The sequence below is a fragment of the Crocuta crocuta genome, unplaced genomic scaffold (genome assembly GCF_008692635.1).
Source record: "Crocuta crocuta isolate KB4526 unplaced genomic scaffold, BGI_CrCroc_1.0 scaffold26, whole genome shotgun sequence".
In the NCBI taxonomy this organism is placed as follows: domain Eukaryota; kingdom Metazoa; phylum Chordata; class Mammalia; order Carnivora; family Hyaenidae; genus Crocuta; species Crocuta crocuta.
Genome location: NW_027532249.1, coordinates 9,910,918 through 9,938,000, shown reverse-complemented (window position 1 = coordinate 9,938,000; position 27,083 = coordinate 9,910,918). Strand labels below are relative to the sequence as shown.

Below are 27,083 nucleotides of genomic sequence, written 5' to 3'. Positions count from 1 at the left end.
GCCATATCAATGGACTCTTCCTTTCTTTTTTTTTTTAACGTTTTATTTATTTCTGAGAGAGAGAGAGAGAGACTGCGTGAGCAGGAGAGGGTCAGAGACAGAGTGAGACATAGAATCCAAAACAGGTTCCAGGCTCTGAGCTGACTGTCAGCACAGAGCCCGATGCAGGGCTCGAACCCACAACCGTGAGATCATGACCTGAGCCGAAGTTGGACGCTCAACTCACTGAGCCACCAGGGCGCCCCAATGGACTCTTCCTTTAATGGACATCAATTTCTCTGTAGCAAGAATGCTGCTTGATAGCATTTTACCCACAGCAGAACTTCTTTCCAGATTGGAGTCAAACCTCTCAAACCCTGCTGCTGCTTTACCAAGTTTGTGGAATATTATAAAGTTTTTGTTGTCACTTCAACAATGTTCACAGCATCTTCACCAAGAGTAGTTTCCACCTGAAGGAACTACTTTCTTTGCTCCTCCATCAGAAGCAACCCCTTATTCATCAGAAGCAACTCCTCTTCCTTTAAAGTTCTATCATGAGATTGCAACAATTTGGTTACATCTTCAGGCTCCATTTCTATTTCTCTTGATATTTCCATCACATTTGCAGTTACTTCCTCCACTGAAGTCTGGAACCCATGAAAGTCATCCTTTAGAGTTGAAATCAACTTCTTCCAAGCTCCCAGTAATGTTGACATTTTGACCTCTTTCCATTAGTCACAATTGTTCTCAGAGCCATCTAGAATAGCAAATCTTTTCCAGAAGATATTCCATTGACTTTGTGCCCAGATCCATCAGAGGAATCACTGTCTGTGGAAGCTACAGCCCTGTGAAATGTATTTCTTCAATAATAAGACTTTAAAGTCAAAATTACTCCTTGATCCATGAGCTGCCAAATGAATTTTGTGTTAGTAGACATGAAAACAACATTCATCTGATTGTACATCTCCATCAGAGCTCTTGGGCAACCAACTGCATTATTTATAAGTCCTATTTTGAAAGGAGTCTTTTTTCTGACCAGTAATCTCAAGAGTGGATTTAAAAGATTCAGTAAGCCCTGTTGTAAACAGATGTGCTGTCATCCAGGCTTTGTTGCTCCACTTAGAGAGTATACACAGAGTAAATTTACCATAATTCTTAAGGGTCCTAGAGTTTTCAGAATGGTAAATGAGCAGTGGCTTTAACTTAAAGTCACCAGCTACAGTAGCCCTTAACAAGAGAGTCAGCCTCTCTTTTGCAGCCCAGCATTGAAAGTCCTAGGTGACACCTTCTTCCAATAGAAGGCTGTTTCATCTACATTGAAAATTTGTTTAGTGTAGACACCTTCATAAATTATCTTAGCTAGATCTTCTGGATAACTTGCTGCAGCTTCTACTTCATCACTTGCTGCTTCACCGTGCACTTTGATGTTATGGAGATGGCTTCTCAAACCTAATGAACCAACTTTTGCTGGCTTCAAACTTTTCTTCTGCATCTTCGTCACCACTCAGCCTTCAAAGAATTGAAGAGAGTTAGGACCTTGTTCTGGATTAGGATTTGACTTAAGGCAAGGCTGTGGCTGCTTTGATCTCCTATCCAGATCACTCAAACTTTCTCCATATCAGCAATAAGGCTGAATGTATCATTCCTATGTTCACTGGGTTAACACTTTAAATTCCATCAAGAACTTTTGTTTTGCATTCACAACATGGCTACCAGTTTGGTGCAAGAGGCCTAGCTTTCAGCATTCCTCAGCTTTTGACATGCCTTCCTCACTGAACTTAGTCATTTCCAGTTTTTTATTTCAAGTACGAGACATGCAAACCTTCCTTTTACTAGAACACTTAGAGAAAACTGCAGGGCTATCAGTTAACCTAATTTCAAGACTGTGTGTCTCAGGAAAGAGGGAGACCCAAGGAGAGAGAGAGATATGGGAGCAGCTGATGGCTGGAGGAGTCAGAGTACACAATATTTATCAATTAAGTTTGCCATCTTATATGTGCACAGTTTGTGGAGCCCTAAAACTATTACAACAGTAACATCAAAGATCACTTATCACAGATGACCCTAACAAATATAATAATAATAACAAAGTTATTACAGCAACAATTACCAAAACGTGACACAGAGAAACAAAGTGAGCTGACAGACTTGCTTGATGCAGGGATGCCACAAAGTTTCAATTTTTATAAAGCATGGTATCTGCAAAGTGCAATAAAGCAAAATACAATAGAACAAAGTATGCCTGTTCAATACAAAAATGAAATATACACTAGGTTGAATTAACAGCAGGCATTGAAGAAGAAAAGATTAGTACACTTGAAAACAACACAATAAAAGAATCTAAAATGTAGAGGACAGAAAAAATTTGAAGAGGTAATGGTTAAAAATTTCCAAATTTGCTAAAGACTATTAATTCACAGATTCAAGCTCAACAAACAAAGGACGGGGAAACTGCACAAAGGAACATCACAATCAAATTGCTAAAAATCAATGATAAAGAAAAAATGTTCAAAACAGCCAAAGACTTCTACTTTTAATCAAGATGAAGTAACAGGAACAATAACTTTCAAGATACAGAACATCAAGCAATAAAGAACAGTGAAAGAAATCACAGGTAAGCCCTAATGACTGCCGCAGCTAAGGCCATAAGAAGAATCCCAACAGAGGCTGGGAGAAATCCAGAGCTGAGTAGACAAGGCAGAGAACATGTGGAGGTCAAGATAAGATTTCACAAGACAGAGTACCAGAGAGGGGCGCCTGGGTGGNAAAAAATAAAAAAAATAAAAAAAAAAAAAAAAAAAAGAGTACCAGAGAGGAAAGAGCCAACCAAAAGGAGAACTCTGTAGATGTATAGGGAGTCACACAGGAGAAACTCCCCTAAGTACTAATGTGCTTAAGTGTATGAGGGAATTATCGAAGGCCCAAGAAAAGAAGCACTCAAAGGACAGAAGAAAAAGTACCAGTTCCTAAAGTGCCAAGAATGGTGCCTGTTTCCAATATTCAGACTGAAAAACCTCACGATTAACAGGACAAATAGGAGACAATTCACCATGGGTCTCTGTGTGAGGAGAGGCACTGACAGTTTTTGTTCCAGAATAAATTCTCAAGGTTATGTGTACAGCATGGAAGATGGAGGCTGTATCTCCCTCCAAGGAAGAGGGCAGATTTATTTCCTGTCCAAGTTAATAAAAAGGCTCTTTAGAGTAAAAGGGTAGACAGATGTACTTGCAACCCATTTAAAAGACTAGGGTTTCCAATCTATCAAAGATAGAAAGCCAATGGAATTCTCATGCATTGCTGGTAGGAAATCTAAAACAGTACAGTCACTGTGGAAAACAATTTGGCATTTTTAAATAGAGCTTAACAAACCTTTACCATCAACCCAACAATACTACTCCAAAATGGAATCTTAAAAATTTACTAATAACTATTTTTAAAATAATAAAATAATATAAATAAATAAAATAAAAATTTATTAACTCTTAGGCAAATCTCTAGAAAACCATAATATTTAAATGAAACTTCATCACAACACTTAAAATACAACGTATCAGAATATGAAATGTTTGGGGTGCCTGGGTGGCTCAGTCAGTTAAGCATCTGACTTCAGCTCAGGTCATGATCTCACAGTTCGTGGGCTGGAGCCCTGCATCAGACCCTGTGCTGACGGCTCAGAGCCTAGAGCCTGCTTCAGATTCTGTGTCTCCCTCTCTCTCTGCCCCTCCACTGTTCATGTTCGGGTTCTCTCTCTCTCAAAATAAATAAACATTTAAAAAAAATTTTTTAAGAAGAATATGAAATGTTTCAGTACCCAAAGAATGTGTAATGCCGAATACTTCTATAAAAAAAGTAAAAATATGAATTAAGACAACTCAAAAAGCCAGAAAAAAATTAATGGAAGGATTAAATTAATAGAGACTAAAGCAGAAGTTAGAAAATAAAAATGATAAATTTCAGAAACAACTAATAAATTAGGTAAGCTATTAGCTAATCTATTAAGAGAATAAACATACAACATGAATGATGAAGGTGAAATAAATACAGAGACTATGCATAAATTTTAAAAACTTAATGAAATGGATAATGTTTTAAGATAACACGCTTTACAAGACTGAGTACAAAAGAAAACAGATTTTTTTTTAAATCTAAAACTTATTTCCAAAGAAGAAAAAGGTAAAGTTGTCAAAAGCAGTATCTCCAGAAAAGACAACATCCTGAAATAGTTGCAAAGAAGAGTTCTACCAAACCTTTAAATTTTTTTTGATGTTTATTTATTTTTGAGAGAGACACAAAGCATGAGTGGGGGAGGGCCAGAGAGAGAGGGAGACATAGAATCTGAAGCAGGCTCCAGGCTCCATGCACAGAGCCCAGTGCAGGGCTTGAACCCACAAACCATGAGATCGTGACCTGAGCTGAAGTCGGCGCTTAACCAACTGAGCCACCCTGACACCCACCTATTAAAAACTTTTTAAAAAAAGATTGCACCAGAGATTTGGGGAGGGGGAAAAAAGGAAAATTTTCAACTTCCAATATTGGTGTATAATAACTATGTGTATATAATTATGTATAAACAAAAAAAATTATCAGATTAATCTCACTTATCATTATCTCAACTACAATGTTAGCAAATAAAATTTAACAGAACATTTGAAAAATAATACATCATGGTCACTTGGAATACACACTACAAATGCAAGGATGGTTACAGATGAGGAAAAAAAATCAAAGGAAAATATTAGGGGAAAAATCAGCTATTCAATCTCCATGGATGCCTAAAAAAACATTTCATAAAATTCAATAAGTATGTTTGATAATAACAATAAATAAGAAGAGATGAAAATGTCCTTAACATGCCATTTGCAGCTCACCCCAAAAGCCAGTATTATACTTAGTGAGGAAATCATCCCCACCCTATCAGAAACAAGACAAGGATAAATACTCTATTAAATATGATTTAATAGTATATGTAATATTCCAGCCTGTAGAATTACAGAAGACAAATTAATTAGAGATACAATAATTGGAAAGCTGTAAGTAAAAGTATTACTATCTTTTAGGAGTTTTAAGTATTATCTGGAAAACAAAAAAGATTAAAAGAAAAAAATACAGCAACTTAAGAAATTGGCAAGACTTTTATAAAGAAAATCTTATAGAATGACAGCAGAAACTGAAATAAATGGAAAGACATATTCATCTTTGGGAGCAGAATCATCAATATCTTAAAGACATAAGTATGCCCTAACTTAAAATTTTAAATTTAATTTGATGCCATAAAAATTCCACTTGCTTCTTTTTCTAACCAAGTTAAAAGTGATCCTAAAATTGATACAGAGAGGCACCTGGGTGGCTCAGTCTGTTGAGCTTCTGACTTCAGGTCAGGTCATGATCTCACAGTCTGAGTCTGAGCCCCTACATCAAGCTCTGTGCCTGCTTTGGATTCTGTGTCTCCCTTTTTCTCTGCCATTCACACTCTCCCCCTCTCAAATATAAATAAACATTAAAAAAAAAGAAAGAAAGAAATGCTGTAAAATTCATATGGAAAAATAAAGAAACAAAATAGAAAAACTATGTAAAAGAAAAATAATAAAGACGGGGGAGTGGGGAGAGGTGAGCATATCAAATATTAAAACAGGGGTGCCTGGATGGCTCAATAGGTTGCGTGTTCAACTTTGGCTCAGGTCATGATCTTGCGGTCCGTGAGCTTGAGCCCTGCATCCAGCTCTGGGCTGACAGCCCAGAGCCTGGAGCCTGCTTCAGATTCTGTGTCTCCCTCTCCCTCCGACCCTCCCTCCCCTCACTCTCTGTCTATCTCTCTCTCTCTCTCATTCTCAAAAAATAAAGATAAAAATTTTGTTTAAATATTAAAAGATATTCATATTACAAAACCTGAAAAGAGATTGGAAAATAGACTAAGTAAGATATAAAGTGCAGATATAAACTCAAATACATATGAGAAGGGGTGCCTGGGTGGCTTAGTCGGTTAAGCGTCCGACTTTCGCTTAGGTCATGATCTCGCGGTTCGTGGGTTCGAGCCCCGCGTCGGGCTCTGTGCTGACTGCCAGCTCAGAGCCTGGAGCCTGTTTCAGTCTGTGACTCCCTCTCTCTCTGACCCTCCCCTGCTCACACTGTCTCTCTCTTTCTCTCTCCTAGAAATAACAAATTAAAAAAAAATACATATGAGAAGTTAGTATATGTAGCATCTCAAAACAGCAGAGAAAAAACTCAACAGATAATGGGCCATCCTCAGAAAAAACAAAGTTGGATCCATAACCCATGCTTTATACCACAATGAAATCTAAATGAATCAAAGTTACAAATGTGAAATGAAATCATTAGTATTCTAGAAGAAAACATGGGAAAATTCTTTTAAAGGTTTGAAGAAGAAATACCTTTTCAACTATGATTCAAAAATCCAGAAGTCATAAAAGAAAAAAAATAAATTCAACTAAATAAAAATACAATACTGTGTATGTGGTAAAAAAAAAAAAAAAGATAATTAAATTAAAATGACAAACTGGTAAAAATATCTTTGCAATTTATATCATAGACAAAGAATTAATTTCCCTAACATATAAAGAGAGCCTATAAATTAAGGACACAATTTTTTTAATATACAAAAGAAACAGTTCACATTAAAAAAAATACAAATGGTTTTTAAACATATGTGAGATGCTTAACTACACTCCTAATAGGAGAATGCAAATTAAAAGTATACTGAAGTATTATTTTTAATCTATCAGATTAGCAAATTTCAAAAACAATACATCACATACTATAATGGTAAGGATGTGGAAAAATAGGCAGAATTATACACTTCTGGTTTGCTAATAAGATGATAAAATCTCCAAAGTAGCAATTGGACAATATCTACCAAAAAGTTCAAACCTCTGTCCCAGAAAATTAATTTCTTGAAATGTATCCTGCAGATATACATATGTGTGTGGAAAATGGCATGTGTATGATATACCTAAATGTTATCAGTTAAAGACTAATTCAATACTATTCAAACTTAAGAAAGGAATGAAATTCTGACACAGGTATGGATCTTGAGGACATTATGTTAAGTGAAATATATCAGATACAAAAAGATAAATATATGGTTCCACTTATATACCTATAATAGGCAAATTCAAAATAAAGAAGTTAGAATAGAGGTTGCCAGGGGCTATGGAAAAGGAAACTGGGGAGTTATTTAACCAGTGTAGATTCTATTTGGGATGATGAAAAAGTACTGGAGATGGATGGTGGTGATTAGGGCACAATATTGTGAGTGTACTTAATACCACTGAATTATACATCTAAAATATAGTTAAGTTGGCAAATTTTGTTATGTATATTCTCCTACAAAAAAGAGATTAAAAAATATTTTATGTCCTATCATATTAATATAACATGTCCAAGACTGCAGTTATTATCATCCCTCCTGAGCCAAATTCCAACCCCAATTTTTCTATTTCAGTCAAAGGGTTCCTTAGGGAGTTAAAGCTTAAAATACTTGCATACCCTCTGCTTCCTCTCATTTCTTTATTAGATCCATTTATTGCTATGTTCTAAAAATACATCTTTCACATTACTCATGCTTTCTTCTGCAACTATCTTAATAAATTGTTTTACCTATGGACAACAGGCTTTAAAACTTATCAAATTTCTAAACTTAACCAATATAGTAGAAGTTTACTTATGTTAAACAGTAAAACTAATAGAAGTATATAAAGTTTCAATAAAAACTGATTTGAACTGTTCATTACTGTTAAAGTAACAATAGGGGCGCCTGGGTGGCTTAGTCGGTTAAGCGTCTGACTTTCGCTTAGGTCATGATCTCGCGGTTCGTGGGTTCGAGCCCCGCGTCAGGCTCTGTGCTGACTGCCAGCTCAGAGCCTGGAGCCTGCTTCAGTCTGTGACTCCCTCTCTCTCTGACCCTCCCCTGCTCACGCTGTCTCTCTCTCTCTTTCTCTCCTAGAAATAAATAAAAACATTAAAAAAAATAAATAAAGTAACAATAAATCACTCCACTATTAAATTCTAACTTTGATCAAAATAATTGCTTACTCTTTAAGAATATCTTTATTTATTTATTACATTTATATAACTTCACATTAATCTTCTAATATCATCAATGAACACTTTATACCTTACCTTTGTATGGTATTCCATAGCATCCAATTCACCTTGATTGAAAACAACACATCTTTTACGCTTCTATGGAGTAAATTACAGGGAGAAAATTATGTTGCAATCTATCACAACATTGATAATATGAAATATATTAGTATTTATTTTTTATCACATTTTCCATAGTACGTATCTCAGTCTTTAAGAGGTGATAATGGACTACTAAGGTCAAAATCAGAGCAAAGAGTATGGACTAAGGAAGTAAGCTTTCTCAAATAAAAAATTGTATTTTTATTTATTATTATTATTATAAGCTTAATAAGTGATATAAGGTCACCTCAGCCTTATCTGCTATTAATAAGAACTAGTACCAATGATAAAAAGAAGCACAGACATCCATGGAACACAAGAAAGCTGACACTGTATAAAGTTACAAGTGTTATCTATCAGTTAATGTGGTTTAGTTACACCCATCTCTTCATTTCTGAAGAGATGATCTATCCATGTACTATCTCTTCAAAATCCAATGCATTTTCAATAGCTCTTTATAATTGATCTGAGGGCTAGGTACAAATCAAACATACTAACACTCTATATGTAACAACTCTATATGTAACAACTCCATAGAAAAGAACATGTAATACAGCACAAAATAGAGCAGCAGTGCTAAAACATGGTTGCAAATTCCTAGCAGGCTAATAATAAATGTTTGCTGACTAAATAAATAAATAAATTAGCTTAAAAATAAGCTAATTGTACAATCTGCTCTGGCATATCAGAAATGAGGTAAGTTTTGTCAAGACAATTCATTACATAAGTGTATCTATATTTTTCTGTATTGAAATGAGAAATTCACCCAACATAACAGTGTACACATTAAAAGATGTCCATACTTGGTAAACTGAAAATGCTGGTTATAATTTTTCTGAATTTGTAACAGTAATGATAAATAATCTATATAGTACTCTACTGAAATCTCAGACACTATCTATATGTTTTCCATTCTATGCTTGATGCACAGCAAATGGTCAATATTTGTTGAAAGAAACAAAAAGATTGAAAAAAATTACAAGAATATTAAAAGTTTTACTTCGGGAACCTAGAACAATGTAATAAATTATCTCTATTAGTTTCCTTATTCTAATTCTCAACATGCTTTCTTATTTAACACCTTTTTTTATGGGTCTCAATTATAAGATCCATGAGGGCAGGAATTGTGTTTATCTTGTTTCATCCCTGTATGTACAACAGCACACAAAAAAATCCCAACCAAAAGAAAAAAAAACAGAAAAGATCTCAAATATTTGTAAGTAATAAATGGTTTTCCTATCTTAAGATAATTTACTGATATGGACTTTGTATAATCACCTCTGAACTTTTCAGAACATAAAAAGTATTAAAGTATAATTAATTAGATCCTGTATGGCATTCTTGAAACTTCACCAAAAGTCCACACCAGTGTATATACCAATACATATACTTTAAGAACATACACAATTTTCCATGGCAGCTTTCTACTTTTATTACTATAAATCTTACAAAATATCACTCTTCTTCCAAACTTTATTATATGAGCTTATCCCCAATGGACAGGTCTCTAAAAATCTCCCAAAGTCCATATACTCCTTCAGAATTTTGCAGAGAAAGTAGCATGTTGTTGAAAAAAACAGGTGTAAAAACATGCAATTAATACAAATGACTAAACAGAAAGGCTTTTGTTGTTGTTTAATTTGGTTGGTTTAATTTACAGAGCATTCACTTCTGAGCAAACATTGCTTACTTTTGAAATATGCAAATTCGGTCTTCTAACAATGGCAGAACATTAGGAACGAGTTCAAAATTACACTGGATATACTAAAACCTTCCTATGCTTTATTGATTGTTTAGACTTAGTAAATTACAAGATATTTGAGATATTGGAATAAACTTTTTCGTGTTCTGTAGAAAAATAAAAATGTATTAAAACTTTCTACCTTGCCAATAATAGAATTGAAGTTTCCTTCTTTAACACCACTCATTGGATCCTCCTTTTCATTCCTTTGTTGGCATTCTTTGTGAACAGCTGGAGTTATATAAGGTTTGGTGACATTAAACAGCTCAGATCGAAAAACATATTTCTGTATGAAGATTTCACTATTTCCTCTGTCATCATCATCTGGCTTAGAGGTAGAGTCAAAAGCAATAAATGTAGAAGAGGTTCGAAAAGAGATCAAACAAGGCTCACGATGCTGGTGAAGTTGATAGTTTATGTTGTTAATGAAAGAAAGATGATCTAGTAACCATCCTGGTGACAGATGATGCACCACAGACATATTCTTCTTTTAAAAAAGAAAGAAAAAAAACAACTCTGGAAATTAGGGTCTAGACATAAAACCCAACTTTCGAGATTAAGTTCTTAAATGTCCTACATTTCAATAAAAATATACTTCATATACCCAGATTTCATGTGTAAGAATAGAAAATTGACATATACACAAAAAAGGATTTGACATTCATGATACGACTTTACGGAAAAACGTAATGTTTTAATATCAACTTTAATTTCAGGGTTAATTCAAAATTTTCAGCCAATTTAGCAAAAGAGAGTTAAAACTTGATCTTATTTCTGGAATCCCAATTGAATTCTCTTATCTTCCTGGGCCCTCCACACAACCTTCTGTTTGGTCCTTGAATCTAGCCACTAGGTTCACATCCTCCAAGTCAGGAAGTCATTCAAGATAGTGTCCTGTCAAAGTAAAGAATACAATACCTATGTGAAACCACACTTTCTAATGAAATAAACCTGGAGAGGTCACAGAATTTCAAGAGGAGTTATTAGCTGATCAGCCCTTGTTTTTTCAAAGCACATTTGCCATAAGTCAGCCCATTCTCCGGTAATACTACCCTGCTTAGCCACTGCTACCAACAGAGTGCAAAAAGGGTAAAATGAAAGACTGGTCTAGGCAGAGCACAATTTTAACAGATATCAAAAGTACCAAACCCTAGCAAATTTGCAAGACTCTGGTTAAGGTAACTGGTTCTGAGCAGTCCTCTTCCAGCAACCAGGTTTTTCAAAACTCCCTTATCTTTCTATAAAAGATGGTAAAGTTCTCGACATTCCTTATTAAATCCAGTGTAAGGGAGAATTTAAGAAAGGTACAGAATAAGATATACATAAGTGGCTAAGAGCACAGTTAGTAATCTAGCACTTAGATCCAACCTTCTAACTCCATGTAGTATTAGCAGTATGGCCATGGGCAAGTTATTTGATCTCACTGAGCCCCAATTTCATCATTTTTCATGACATCTCAGATGGCAGTTTAGAGAATTAAATGACATAATCTACATGAAGTGCTGTGCAGTGCCTGACACACATCGCAACTGTTCAAACAAATGCTACTAGTGATGGTAATGCTTGTATTCGCCCTCCCTTCAGAGTCACCACTAACGTAATATCTAGTGAGAGCCTAAAATTTAGTCGAGAAGACTGAAACTCATAAAAGGCGACGTGCCCAAAATTATAATTCGAGTTGACCGCACAATTGCTCCAAGAATCAGGTATCTAGACTTTGGCTCAAAGGTTTCCTCCCACCCCCACCATTCCCCAGGTACTGGGCAATACTCGTCTCTGAGTCAAACTCAGGGAAGCAGGGAAGTCCTATTTTAGCAAAGTAAACTACTGTGTTTAAACGCCCTCTCACCTGCCTCTCTGCTTCACACCCAACCTCACCCTACGCCGACCCCACCCCCAGCCCGGTGGGTTCTTCCTAGTTTCACTCGCTGGCCACGGCTAGAAGACCATGAAACACTAGCGAGTAGACTGCGAACCCGAACCTTAGAGGTGACCACCAGGGTTCGGAAGCCGATTACACCCCACCTCAGCATTACTATGTCCTATGTCACCGCTTCCGGTCAGAAAATTGCACGACGCCTCCCAGACTTGCATTACGAAAACAGCACCCCCTCTAAAGAGTGGTCATGAAAGATGCCACTTGCACAGCAAAAAAATTTCTCCTTTTCTACGAGCCAATGGGCGCGGCCATCTTGCTGTACGGAAAAAGCGTCTCAGGGTGAATTGGAGCGTTCTGCCCGCTACTTAGCGAAGCAGAGCGCCCACAACTTCAGCGCTAACTTTAGAAATTGGACCAGACTTTGGAGCAGACGTTTGCACTGACCAGAAACACCAGTGGGATGAATGAGGCGGTGGGACGCGACCAACACGCTGACTTCCACCGACTGGGAGCGGCGCCTTAGAGTTGCGCAGCCGCGCGGCGTACGTGTTGACGTAAGCGCCGGCGGAGATTTTAAAATTCGAACCGCGCTGGCGGGTGGAAGGAAGAGTTGCTGTTTTGGCGGCTGGTGTCCTGTCCTTCAGATAGTTGTACAGGTTACAGAAATTCTGTCCCTGGGTCGTGTCACGAAACTGGAAGAAAGGTAAGTAATGACTTTGGGTTAATTTCGTGCCAGCAGAGCTGTTCTGAAGAGAGAAAGTGATGGCGCCAACCACTTAGATTGAGAGGCCCCGAGGGGCAACGTCTTAGTGTCTACTGTTGTGAGAGGCCTCGGGGCCGAGTCTGTGCGAGGCGCCAGTTTCTCGGAATCCAATAAATTTCTACTGTCAGTGATTTACCAAGGGAGAAGAGGAGGCCCTAGGGGCACACTAGTGGGGAGAAGAGAAGCTGGAGGAAAGGGAAAGAGTTGATAGGAGCATGGAGTGGAAGAACAAGATTAACCGTTTGAGATGTTGGGTTTGAGATACTCCTAGTGGGCGTGTAAGGAACTCTTAATCTTGAATTATTTTAAGTAGAGATTTGGAGTGTACATATAGGTGAGTGGGAAAGTTGAGTGGATAGCAGAAATGTATAAAGGAGGAGAAATGGGTGGCCTAACGAAGATGGTAAGTGTAATCAGTTTAAAATATTTTTTTAAATGTTTGTTTATTTTTGAGAGAGCACGAGCAGGGGAGGAGCAGAGAGAGAGAGAGGGAGACACAAAATCTGGAGCAAACTCCAGGCTCGGAGCTATCAGCACAGAGCCCCATGCCGGGCTCAAACTCACTAACTGTGAGATCATGACCTACCTACCTGAGCTGAAGTCGGACATTTAACGGACTGAGCCACCCCGGGCCCCGGGGAAAATGTTTAAAAGTCAAAGGACAGCCTAGAAAAAAGAAAAGATAACCACAAATGTCCACTTCCCTGGAACCCAGAACAGGACCTGGGTTCCTGAGAAATCTTAAGTGTATAGTGTCTAATTCCACACAGAGATGAGAAAGGATCAAAAGTTTTATCAATCATGAGTGTCCTAGGGGGCAAGAGTTTCCGTAGATATGAAGGAAACGAAGTGTTAATATTCTCAAAAATGAGAATCATTAGACCAATTTGTGGACCAGATAATTAATCTTTGTTAGAAGAGAAATGGAAGTAAGAGGGACAGTAATTGAATATAAATGGGAAACAGTGGGTTAAGGACAGAACAAGAGAGATGGAAGTTAGGAAAACTAAAGTTGGGCTTTAGTCTCTAAGCCCAAAGAAAAGGAAACATCTTGAGGTAGTTCTTGTCAGGTTGCCTCTGACTTTTTCCCAGTGAAACAGGTATAGCCAACAGCAGTAATGTGGTCCGGGTTAGGATTCAGGGCTTTAACTACCATAGCTACCCTTGCAAAAGCAGGAATTATACCTTATTTATTAGTGTATCCTTTCAGTTGCCTTGGACACTCCCGATATATGTGGTAGGCAGTAAGTAAATATTCGTGTGTGTTGTATATTTTTAAATGATGTTATGTAGATTTCCCTGCAAATTAAGACTTCTCCTTACACGAACATGAGGGCCCAGGCAAAGATTATCTTGAAGAAACAATGGAACCTGGCTGCTTTTTGTTTGAGGCTGAAGATAACAGTTGGTGCTTAATGTACCATCTCTCTGAAAAGATTTTTTAATACTGAATTCATGAATGCAGGTAGCAAACATGAAGCGCAGTTCAGTTTCCACCGGTGGTGCTGGCCGCCTCTCTATGCAGGAGTTAAGGTCTCAGGATTTCAATAAACAAAGCCTCCATACCCCTCAAACGTAAGTACCTCATGCCTTACCAACTTGGACAAAGAAATCTGTAAAGATGGCTAATACAAAAATGTATTAAGAGAGACATTCTGATGAATCTTGTTTGTTCATGGTGGTACCTAATTTTGGGTTAATGAAGGGTAAAAATTGGCATGTTATTACGTGTGTTTTATCTAATTTGTTCTTAAATGTCCAAAGCTATACCCTTTGTCAGGCAAACTCTAAAAAAGACTGTTAATTCCCTTTGTGCACTCTTTCTTATTTTCCTCCTTTATTCTAGGCCTGCTTAGGTGAGTGGACTCAACTTTCAATTCACTAAAGTATATCCAACTGGCAAAATTCTTTTTTTTTTTTTTAGTTGTTTATTTATTTATTTATTTATTTATTTTTTACAGATAGTTTATTGTCAAATAAATTGGTTTCCATATAACACCCAGTGCTCATCCCCACAAATGCCCTTCTCCATGCCCATCTCCCTCCTCCCCCCCACACCCATGAGTCCTCAGTTTGTTTCTCAGCATTCAAGAGTCTCTCATGGTTTGCCTCTCTCCCTTTCCCCCACCATTTCCCCCCTTTTTCTCCCCCATGGTCCTCAGTTAAGTTCCTCCTAATCCTTCTATACATGCAAACGTGATATTTGTCCTCTGCCTGACTTATTTCGCTAAGCATAACACCCTCAAGGTCCATCCATGTTGCTACACATGGCCCAACTGGCAAAATTCTTAATCAGTTATTATTTATTTGTTTAATGATAAGCTGCAGTTTAGAATAACCTACAGAACCACTTCTCCAAACTGTTTTCTCAGTATTCACTGGAAAAAAAGGGTGCATAATTATACTATCATAAACCAGTTTTTCTCTGAGTTTTTTCTAATTAAGAGAAGACTATTTGAAAGCCACTATAGAGCTATATCAATCCTTCTCTAATACCAAGGTACGTGTTACTTGCTAACTGTGCTTAGTTTACTTAGATTTACATAGTATAAGCACCTGCTACTGGTAGAAATTTGAAATATTTGTATCATTTCCTTCTGAATCAAAAATTTGTTGTACTATTACATATTACATACACTGAAAGATTAAATTTATGCTTCAAATTGTATTGGAAGTCAAAAGGCTGCCATAGTCAATGTTTTTAAGTCTGTCATTTAAATAATATATGTTTCTAAGTGTAGCTGCAACCTTATAGAGTAGGCCTTGAAAGAAAATTGTTAAATGTAGCTATCATCCTCTAACTGAAGATACTCATTTTCAAGTTTTTTTCCTTTGTTGCTTGTAAATGTACATACTTTAAGGTAATTGAAATTAGGATGTAGATATGTTTTTTTCTGCTTTCTTCTTAACATTTTAGTATTATTGCTTATACATGTTCTTAGGTTAGCCTATCCTATTTATAACAGCTATAATTGCTACTAAAAATTTTCATGATTCTGAATTATTTTTATAGGTAATGGGGAAAAGGTGTTAGTTCCAATGTATTTCCAAAAATTTCTTAAACTAATATTTTTTATATTTATATTTTAAAGTTTGTTGTTGTTGTTGTTGTTTTTTCATTTTGTTAAAGCAAAGAGAAACCAGGCTTTGGAAAGTTGAGTATAAACAAACCCACATCTGAAAGAAAAGTCTCTTTGTTTGGTAAAAGGTAATGTTTTTTTTTTTTTATTACTTCTGATGAAGGGTTCTCAAAAAATTAAATGACATTGTCCCTTACAAAAGAAAATTATAAGCTAGCTTTCTTCTGCTTTAAATGGTTAAATGCTTTAGATAGTGCTAAGAAATATATCAGCACATTCAGACCACTTTCCATATTACAAGTGAATAGTTGATTGAAAATCCTATATCTAGCTTTCAAATAGTATGGAATCGTAGTATTTTAAAATTAAGAGGAACCATCATCTAGTTCGACGTTTTAGTTCCTGACTTTTTTTATATTCTTAAATATTAAGGCTCTTTAGAGGTGAAATGTTTGTTGCCTTATGAGAAGTTTATTTACAGAGAGAAGGAGAAAGCATGTGCCCATCGGTAGGAAAAGGAACAGAGAGAGAGAGAGAGAGAGAGAGAGAACCCCAAGCAGGCTTGTGCTGTTAGCACAGAGCCTTAGGCAGGACTCAAACTAACGAACCATGAGATCATAACCTGAACTGCAGTCAGGAGACCTGACCTGAAATCAAGACACTTAACCAGCTGAGCTGCCCAGGTGTCCCTTAAGGCATTTTTGTAACATAACTTTTCTCTTGGTGGTGAACTTCAGAGATAATGATGATAATTATAAAATCTAACATTTACTGAGCATTTTTATAAGCCAGATGTTGTTTTAAATGCTTTATCTATGTTAACTCTTTTAATCCTCAGATCTGCCCTATGAATAGATATTGTTATAGATAAAGAAATCAAAGAAGAGAGAACTTATTTACTTAAGGTCATAGAACTAGCAATAGAGACAGAATTTGAAACCACAACTCTGCTTCTAGCTGCTATGTTCTTGAGCTATAAATGGAATGATACGGTATTTTGATTGGTTGAGGAATTCTCTTATAATTAAAAAAAAATATATATCTAAGGGTGCTGTTTTCTGTAAAATAAAAGCTGAGTCTGCAGCACCGAGGTGGCTCAGTCTGTTAAGCATCTTGAACTCTTGATCTCATCTCAGATCTTGATCTCAGGGTCATGAATTTGAGCCCTGTGTTGGGTTCCTCACTGGGCATGGAACCTACTTTAAAAGAGAGAGAGAGAACAAGAGCCAAATCTATATATGTATTCCTTTTATGGTTTAAAAAAGAAATTAGGGGCACCTGGGTGGCTAGGTCAGTTAAGCATCCGACTTCGGCTCAGGTCATGATCTCATAGTTCATGAGTTCAAGCCCAGCATCAGGCTCTGTGCTGACAGCTGGCTCAGAACCTGTTTCGGATCTGTGTCTCCCTCTCTCTTACCCTCCCCTGCTCATGCTGTCTCTCTCTCTCTCAAATAAATAAAACATTAAGAAAAATTTTTTAAAAACCTAAAGATTAAGTAATAGCAGGGACATCTGGGTGGCTCAGTTGGTTAAGCGTCCAACTTCAGCTCAGGTTATGATCTCGTGGTTCGGTTCATGAGACCTATCCCTGCGTCAGGCTCTGTGCTGACAGCTCAGAGCCTGAAGCCTCTTTCTGATTCTGTGTCTCCCTCTCTCTCTCTACCCCTCCCCCACTCACACTCTGTCTTTCTCTGTCTCTCAAAAATGAATAAGTGTTAAAAAAATTTTTTTTAAGATTAAGTAATGTAGGTAAAAAAGTGGTTTTCAAATTAGCAAATTGTCGGGAGAAAAATAGCTAATTAATTTGGTTCCAAGGTAAAGAACTTTTAGAGCCTTGGCAGAATAGAACTTGAAAGCAGCAAGCAAACTTGCAGGGAGAAATAGAGCTCTGATGAACAGAGTTCAGGTGTTATAGCAGTGTTCAATGCAACTCAGTTTTGTGGCATTAGTTCAATAAGGAAAAGATTTATTCTAAGGATATTTAATAAACTACAGTTGTTAGCTAAACTGGGTAACAAAGTTAGGCAAAAGGAGCCATTATAAAGATATAAACAAAGGTTTCTTTGGGAGGAAAGGGCTTGGAATGGAGCACATATGTTGTATCCATTAATAACTAAAAAGTAGAACTGTGTAGATTTATGGTAAATAAAAACCAGATACATAATATTGCATGACACAAAATATTCAGGAGAAAAAGCATGCACAACCTATTTTAACATCTCGAAAGCAATTTTCTCACAAGAAATGATGGCATATGAAGGGATTGGGAGTGAAGGAGCAATGATGAAAAGCTAAAGAGGATAGCAAAAGGACTTAGGTTATTGAATAGACTTAGAGAATGGTTGGTACAGTAGACCTAGTAGACTCAAAGTTTAGATGATAATATACGTGCTAATAATGCAAAGCACCACAAGTGCATTTTTCTTCCCACCTCATTTTATACTTAACAGTTTGCTCTTTTTCTTTGCTTTGAATAGGAGAAAAGAAATGTACTTTAATGTTTGATGCTGATATTAAAATACGAAATCACCTTGAAATAATTTAGACTTGACCACAGAAGGAAATAGTTTTGATTGACTATTTATGTTTCCAGAACAAGTGGACATGGATCCCGGAATAGTCAATTTGGCATATTTTCCAGTTCTGAAAAAATCAAGGACCCAAGACCACTTAATGACAAAGCGTTCATTCAGCAGTGTATTCGACAACTCTGTGAGGTATTTAGTGTTCTCTTAAGTATTTTCCACTAGTTTTTGTATTATCAAATGTTTGATGTTTCATAAAAATTATTGTAGTTTCTTACAGAAAATGGATATGCATATAGTGTGTCCATGAAATCTCTGCAAGCTCCTTCTGTTAAAGATTTCCTAAAGATCTTCACTTTTCTTTATGGCTTCCTGTGCCCTTCATATGAACTTCCTGACACAAAGTTTGAAGAAGAGGTTCCAAGAATCTTTAAAGATCTTGGGTTTGTATGTTCTATTTCTTAATAGCCTAAAGAGATTGTTGGAACACAGAGAAGAATCAAACTCAAATGATTTGTGAAGGTTTTGAGTTAGAGAAATCATATCTTTTAAGATGGTCAATGTGGGCAACATATCTAAGGATAAATTTGAAAGGCAAGAAAAATCATTCAGTATAAATCATTACTGAATTATAGAAGATGATATGATAGATCATAAGGCCTTCCCACTACTAAAGTGAAAAATAAATAGAATGGGCTGGATACCACAGATTTTATAGAGGCAAAAAAGATAGGATTGAAGGCCTGAGAAAATGAAATGGGATAAAGTACAGAAGGGCTGTGTAGAGTAAACAGAGGGAGGAATGAATCTGAGGATGAGGAGTACACTCATTGGAATACATTGAATTTGAGGGAACAATCTTTTAGAAGTTCAATATACTGATTATAAATCAAGTTCTACAGTGTTAGGGATATATGTACAAAGTAATCTGCAGAGAAAAAAACACAAAGTACACAAAATCATTTGAGAGTAAGATAACCAAGGACAAAATCTTAATAAATATGTTATTTCTAAACAAGTCAAGACTGTTGGTATATGTGTGGAATTTTTCTAATGTAACTTCTTGCTTAATTTAGCCCTTATTTTCACAAAATTAACAGTGTTAGCTTATTTTTTTTTCCCCTAATTTTTCATAGGTATCCTTTTGCATTATCCAAAAGCTCCATGTATACAGTTGGGGCCCCTCATACATGGCCTCACATTGTGGCAGCCTTGGTTTGGCTAATAGACTGCATCAAGGTATTTGATTTCTCATTTTAAAATATATATGTTGGGAGAATTTTTTTTTCTCTCAAAGTGATCTTATTTCTCTTTTAGTCTTTCTTTTGCCGTTATCTCACAGTCTGCATCAGTTTTCATTTTTCAAAGCACATTTGATTTTAAATTCTTCAAACTGTTAATAAATGCTTCCAGAGGTAAGAGGAAAGAAGTACCACATTGGCAAGAAGATTGTTTTCACAAGGTTTTAAAGCTTTTTAAAAAAAGTTAGTAGGAAATTATTTCCCCCATTATATACATAATTTGGTTTTTCTTTTTTTTTTTAATTGAAATCCATATTCACTGCAAAAAAAAATTTTGGAAAATACAGGAAAACATACACCAAAAGTGATGTGTGCATAATCCCCACAACTTAGAGACAACAATTTAAAATTTTCATTGGGCTGTAGTTTTAAAGATGGATTTTTCTGCACACTTATGTGTTTCTTTTTTTAACTTTTGATATATATTGGCAAATTTCCCTTCAGAATACTTGCACCAGTTAAAAGTTCATTGTTGAGCAACAGTGTGTGAGCATATGCATTTTCCCACACTGTCCACATCATTGTTTTTAAAATCTTTACCATTTGAGAGGTGAAAAAAAAGCTTGTTTAATATATATATTACTAATGCAGTTAGTTTTTGTATGGTTTCTCATTGATGTTTCTTGTATGTGCCTTTTTGGCCTATTTTATATTTCATTTTTTTGCTTCTGCTATTAATTTGAACTTTTATATATTAAGCTGCTTATATATGAGCTTATCAGTATTTTTAATGAACACATGACAAGCAAAAACACCATCTTTTCATATTTGCAAGTTTTGTTTTCAATTTGAACATTTTTCACATTTATTACAACTGCCTATTTGTATCTTTTGCCATTTTTCTGTTTTATTGATTTGTAGGAGCACCATTTTGTACATCAAAAACAGTCAAATTGAGGAAATCAACTCTTGTGGATATGGTGCAAATATTATTTCCCTTTTTTCCTTTTGATTTATTTGCTGTATTTTGACTGTTGAGAAATATAAGTTTTTATCTAGTCGAATTCAGTCTCTTCCTTTTGCAGTTTCTGAATTTCCTGTCCTTCTTAGTGCTTGGAATCCTTAAAACTAATACCGTCCTCCTGGCATTCTCGGCTATCGGTAATCCTTTAACAAAATATAGGCAGGCACTATATGGATGGGTTTTGACCCAGAAGACATCTCAGTACTTTCAGCACCACCATTGTCAATATAGGAGTAGAAATCCAATACTATAGCCTATTAATACAACTCACATTTTATTGAAGTTTATATGTAACATTTGTGCATTCAGTTTGTCTCTTAGTGATATCCATGAGCAGTGGATAGCTACCTCTTTGTTCCCACCACCAAATACTTGTATTGTCAAAAGAATACTTTACCCTTGTTTGACTAAGCAGCTTATGTCATTCTTATGTGGTTGGGAGATAGCATTTCCACACTGATGCAGGAGCTCATGGAGTACCTGCTTTGGCTTCTGTTGGGGAGAGACCTCTTGAGATGCCTCCAAGTGTGTTATGTAGGTTGAAATCCCCTCCTTCCTATCTTGATTTGCTTGAGGTGGTAGAATTGAACACTGTAACAATGTCAGTGGATAACATTGTTAGCTAACAAGAGATCATTGGCCTCTTGTTTTAATTATCTTTCCCAGTTAAGAATCCTAGCCAGCCTTAGGATGGCCTCCTGTAGTCTCTGATTTAAAAAAAAAAAAAAAAAGTACTTTTTTCTCTGTTGTTTTTATAATTTCTTTGTATTGTATTTAAATAAATATCTTGATAAGATAGCTTGAAACTGGGAAGTGTAATGCCTCCCACATTGTGCTTTCTCAGGATTTCTCTGGGTATTTGTCATCTTCTGTGATTCTATATAAATTTTAGAATTGTTTCTCTACCCCAGTAAAAAAAAAAGGTCATTGGAATTTTGAAAGGGATTGCATTTATCTATAGCTTATAGATGGCTTTGGGTAGTATGGACATTTTAACAATATTACTTTTTCCAGTCCATGAACACAGGATTATCTTTCCATTTATTTGTGTTTTCATTTTCTCTCATCACTGTCCTATAGTTGACAGCATAGAGATCTTTCACCTTGTTACTTAAATTTATTCCTAATTATTTCATTGCTCTGATGCTATTGTAAATGGTGTACTTTTTTTTTCCAGATAATTTATCATTAACGTATAGAACTACTACTGAGTTTTGTATTTTAATACTATGTCCTGCAACATTACTGAATTCATTGCTTAGGTCTAACAGTTCTTTATGGAGTCTTTAGTATTTTCTACATATAAAATCATGTCATCTACAAATAGAGATAATTTTATTCCTTTTCAATTCTAATGCCTTTATTTCTTGTTTCATTTTCTTGGCTAGAACTTCCAGTACCAAATTGAATAGGAGTGGTTGCGAGTGGGCACATTTGTCTTGTTTCTGACCTTAGAGGAAAACTTTCAACCTTTTACCTTTAAGTATGATGTTAGCTGTGGGCTTTTCATATATGCCCTTTATTATGTTGAGGTACAATTCTTCTATAAGTAATTTGTTGAGTTTTATCATGAACAGATGTTAAATTTTGTCAAATACTGCCTCTCCATTTGCTGAGATTATGTGATATTTTTCATTCCTTCTAGTAATGAAATGTATCACATATATTGATTTGTGTATGTTGAACCATCCTTGCATCCTGCAATAAATCCCACTTGATGATGGTGAGATCCTTTTAATGTACTGCTAAATTTGGTTCATTAATGTTTTATTGAGAACTTTGCAACTATAAACAGGGATATTGGCCTGTTTTCTTATAGTGTCCTCATCTGGCTTTTGTATCAGGGTCATGCTGACCTTATAAGTTTGGGATTATTCCCTATCCTTCAAAGAATTCTAAGGATTGGTATTAATTCTTTAAATGTTTGGTAAATTTCACCAGTGACTTCATCTGGACTTAGATTTATCTTCATTAGATTGGTTGTTCAGGAGAGTTATGTTTAACTTCCATGTACTCATGATTTTTCCAATTTTCTTCCTGTTGTTGATTTCTAGTTTCATACTAAGAGAAGATACTTATTATGATACTTGATCATGCTAAGACTTGTTTTGTAACCTAACATATTCTCTCCTAGAAAATTTTCCTTGTACTCATGAGAAGAATGTATATTTTGCTATTGTTAGATAGAATGTTCAGTATTTGTCTGTTGAATCCCATTTGGTCTGTAGGGTTTTCAAATTGCTATTTACTTATTCTCTGTCTGGATCATCTCTCCATTACTAAGAATGTAGTATTAAAGTCTCCAGCTATTATATTGTTGTTATTTATCCTTTTAGTTGTCTTAGTTTTTGCTTTATATATTTAGGTGCTCCAATGTTTGCATAAATATTTATATATGTTTTATCTTTTTTATAGTGATATATTTATTTTGAGAGAGAGAAAGAGAGAGCACGAGTTGGGATGGGGGCAGAGAGGGAGGGAGAGAGAGAATCCCAAGCAAGCTCCACAGTGTTAGCCCACCAGGGGTCTTGATCTCATGAACCGCAAGATCAGATCCTGAGACAAAATCAGTGTTGGGCACTTAACCAACTGAGCCATCTAGGCACCTCAGCTAGTGTTTTATCTTCTTAATGAATTGACCTTTTTGTCATTATGTAATGACCTTCGCTGTCTCTTTTTACCATTTTTACTTTAAAGTCTATTTTGTCTGTAAAAAAAAAAATTAAAAAAAAAAATGGGGCGCCTGGGTGGCTTAGTCGGTTAAGCATCTGACTTTCGCTTAGGTCATGATCTCGCGGTTCGTGGGTTCGAGCCCTGCGTCGGACTCTGTGCTGACTGCCAGCTCAGAGCCTGAAGCCTGTTTCAGTCTGTGACTCCCTCTCTCTCTGACCCTCCTCTGCTCATGCTGCCTCTCTCTCTCTCCTAGAAATAAATAAAACATTAAAAAAAATTTTTTTTAAATAAAAAAATAAAGTCTATTTTGTCCGGTATATAGTTTTTCATCCCTTCACTCTCAATCTGTGTCTCTAAAACTAAACTGAGTCTCTTGTAGGCAGCATATTTTTGAATCGTATTTTTTTGTCCACTCAGTCATTCTATGTATTTTGGTTGGAAAGTTTAATCCATTTACATTTAAAGTAATTATTGGTTGGGAGTGCCTGTTTGGCTTAGTCAGTTGAGCATCCAACTTCAGCCCAGATCATAATCTCGCGGTCCATGAGTTCAAGCCCTGCACCAGGCTCTGTGCTGATAGCTCAGAGCGTGGAGCCTGTTTCAGATTCTGTGTCTCCCTCTCTCTCTGACCCTTCCCTCCTCACACTCCGTCTCTCTTTCTCAAAAATAAACAAATATTTAAAATAAAACTTATTTAAGTAATTATTATTGGTGTGTAAGGACCTATTGCCATTTTTAAAATTGTTTTCTCACTGTTTTGTAGGTCTGTTCTGCTTGGTCTTTATTCTACTATCTTCTTTTGCAATTTGATGATCTTTGGTTTCGGCATACTTTGACTTTATCATTTTTTATGTATCTACTTTGTGTTTTTTCCATGTGGTTATCATAAGGCTTACATGAAATATCTTTTTAACATTCTATTTTAAAGGGATAATTACAATAACTTCATTAACTTTACACTTTTACTTCTCATTTTACATTTTAGGTTCTTAATGTTACAGTTTACATAGTTTTTATATTTCTAATAACAGATTATTTTAGTTATGGTTCTTTTTAACACATTTGTTTTTTACTATTAAACTAGAGTTTTAAGTGAATTACATACTACCATAGTAGAAAACCAGACTTTGTATGTTTATCATAACCAGTGAGTTTTATACTACCTTCATATGTTTTTACAATATTAATTAGCATCTTTTTGCTTCTACTCAAAGAACTCCCTTTAGGATTTCATGTAAGGCAGATCTTGTGGTGAACTCCCTCAGCTTTTATTTTGGAGGGTGAGCATCTCTTCATTTCTGAAGGACAGTTTTGTCAGATACAGTATTTGGGGTTGATAGTTTTTTTCCTTTCAAAATTTTGAATATGCCATCCTTTTCTTTCCTGGCCTAAAATATTTCTATTGAGAATTCTCTCAATAGTCTTATGGAGGTTTCCTTGTATGTAACTTCTCCCTTTTCTCTTGCTGCTTTCAAAATTCTGTCTTGATTTTTGACAACATAATTATATGTCTCAACATAGCCCAAATTGGGTTCAGCCTTTTGGGGTCCTTTGAATTTCATGGATCTGGATGTCCATTTCTCTTCCTAGGTTTGGGAAGTTTTCATCTCTCATTGCTTTAAATATACTTTTTGATGGGGCTTCTGGGTGGCATAGTCCGTTAAGTGTCCAACTCTTGATTTCAGCTCAAATCATGATCTCACGGTTCGTGAGTTCAAGCCCCACATTGGGCCCTGGCTTGGGATTCTCTCTCTTTCTCCCTCTCTCTCTGCCCCTGCCCTACTCACATTGTCTGTATCTCTCTGAAAATAAAGTTTAAAAACATTTTTTTACATAAATCTAAATAAATATACTTTCTGTCCCTTTCTCTTTCTTGTCTCCTTTTCAGATTCCCAATGCAGATATTGTATCTTTTGATGATGACCCATAAGTCCCATAGTCTTTCTTCACTTTTTTTTCATCCTTTTTTCTTTCTGCTTCTCTTACTGGATAATTTCAAATATCCTGTCTTATAGCCCACTGATTCTTTCTTCTGCATGGTCAACTCTGATTTTGAAACTCTATTTAATTCTTTTTAGATAAGTTTTTTTAGCTATAATTTATTTGATTTTTTTTATAGCTTTTGTTTCTTTGTTGAATTTCTTGTTCTTGAATTGTTTTCCTTTTTAAAAAATGTTTACTTATTTTGAGAGAGAGAGCACAGGGAAAGGGCAGAGAGAGAGAGAGAAGGAGGGAATCCTAATCATGCTCTGTGTTGTCAGTACAGAGCCCAACATGGAGTTCAAACCCATGAACCGCAAGATCATGACCCAAGGCAAAACCAAGAGCTTAACTGACTGAGCCACTCAGGTGCCCCTCGTGCATCATTTTTCTAATTTTGTTTAATTGGCTGTGTGTTCTTGTAGTTTACTAATCCACTTTCAGAGGATTATTCTGAATTAGTTCATAGATAGCCATTTCTTTAGGCTCGGTTATTAGAGTTTTATTTGTTTCCTTTGGTAGTGCCATGTTTACCTTATTTTTCATGATCCTTGATTCCTTGTGATGGTACTTTGCACATTTGAGTAAGTGGTCTCTTCTTCCACATTTGAGAGGATCTCTTTGGCAGAGATAGTTCTTCACCAATCAGCTCAGCATGGGTTTTTAGATGTGTCCGCTGGTAATGTACTTCGGTACGTCGGGCGTATATCAAGGTCTATTTTTGGGAAAGGTCACTGTCCAGGCTCTGAGGTTAGGAGAGAGAGGAAAGTGCTGCTGTCTGAGAACAATTTCCTGGATTGATTGGTCAGGCTTCCTAGATAGTTGGGATTAGATACCGTACTCAGCAGTAGGCAGTGCTACAAATTAGCTTTCCTGCCCTGATGGGGCAGTAGAATAGCCCCAAAGCCTCCATAACTTGTTTGGGCCCTGAAACCAATGTGTATGTGTTGAACTCCCTGGACAGAAGAGGCCACCACTGATTTTGCTCTACACAAAAGGAAGGCCATGAGCTATGCCTTCTCTTCAAGTGTCACTGTCAGTGGGACTGTAGGATGGGCTACACAGCCTCACACATCCTCTCGTTGGGTTCTCTGGTCAGGTGGGCTGAAGAGTGTAAAAAGCATTGGGCAAGACTGCAACTTAGATTCCATGCCTAGGAGGGGGCCCCCATACATGCTCCAAGATTGGAAAGATGAGGACCCCAATCTTGTTTGGGGATCAAACTAGACAGAACTATGCTCTAAGCTCCCTGACCTTGGAGCCTTCCATCCCAGCCCTGCAGGTGGTAGGGCCACCAGCCAGATTCTCTACTCCAGTGCCACTGTAATGAGAGTTACAGGGTGAGCTACAACATATACTCCAGGTGCTCTGCTTAGGTTTTCCAATCAGGTGGAACTGGAGGCTGTATTCAGCTTTAGATAGCACTGTAATTCAGCAAATTATCTTCCGTGTCCCACTGGGACTTCAGATCAGACTTCATGGCTGGCTAGTCTTTTTGGGAATTAAATCAGAAAACATTGCATGATCAGCTCCCCAAATAGCAGGGCCACAGAGCAAGTTCTTCAGTTGCTGCTATAATTTGGGCTATAGGGTAGGCTACTGAGATTCTCATGAGCTCTGGTTAGCAGATTGGAGGCTGTAGTCATCAGTGGGGAGGGCTGTGGGTTAGATTCCCTACCAGAGTAGAAGAAGGATGCAGAACAGACCCCAAGGCTGGCAAGATTCTTTTTGGGGAGTTAATCAAACTGTTGCACCAAACTCTGGCTAGACTAGGTTGCTGGCTTGACTCTGCAGATGAACAAAGCCCTAGCCAAGCTCTCTTCATATGCTCCTGAGCTAAGCAGTTATCTAGGTGCTTCAGCTAGGCTTTCTGTTTGGCCAGGGCCAGAAGCCACACTAGCAGTGGGTGGGGTTGTGAATAAGTTCCCCTGCCTGGGCAAAGCAGAAGAACAGGCCCCAAGTTTCCTCTCTAAATGAGGTCACCAGCTTTCTCTGT

At 36.5% G+C, this 27,083-nt stretch overlaps 2 protein-coding genes across 6 annotated transcripts in view; one reads left to right on the top strand and one right to left on the bottom strand.

Moving 5' to 3' along the window:
* Positions 1-10,428, bottom strand: part of METTL4 (methyltransferase 4, N6-adenosine) — a 42,401-nt gene extending 31,973 nt beyond the window's left edge. For both annotated transcript variants that reach the window (XM_077778171.1, XM_077778172.1), the window contains exons 1-2: positions 10,065-10,428; positions 8,116-8,178 (exon numbers count right to left, since the gene is read on the bottom strand). In XM_077778171.1, the coding sequence (XP_077634297.1) occupies positions 8,116-8,178; positions 10,065-10,403 (402 nt within the window). In that variant the 5' untranslated portion in view covers positions 10,404-10,428. The remainder of the gene's footprint in view (positions 1-8,115; positions 8,179-10,064) is intronic.
* A 1,981-nt stretch (positions 10,429-12,409) lies between these two features.
* NDC80 (NDC80 kinetochore complex component) overlaps positions 12,410-27,083 on the top strand; it is a 59,727-nt gene continuing 45,053 nt past the window's right edge. The window contains exons 1-6 of one of the 4 annotated variants that reach the window (XM_077778134.1): positions 12,410-12,504; positions 14,030-14,139; positions 15,695-15,772; positions 18,238-18,361; positions 18,440-18,612; positions 19,306-19,408. In XM_077778134.1, coding sequence (XP_077634260.1) covers positions 14,039-14,139; positions 15,695-15,772; positions 18,238-18,361; positions 18,440-18,612; positions 19,306-19,408 — 579 coding nt within the window. In that variant the 5' untranslated portion in view covers positions 12,410-12,504; positions 14,030-14,038. Of the gene's footprint in view, positions 12,505-14,029; positions 14,140-15,694; positions 15,773-18,237; positions 18,362-18,439; positions 18,617-19,305; positions 19,409-27,083 lie in introns of all 4 variants that reach the window. The other 3 variants (XM_077778135.1, XM_077778136.1, XM_077778137.1) reach the window with 3 other exon arrangements.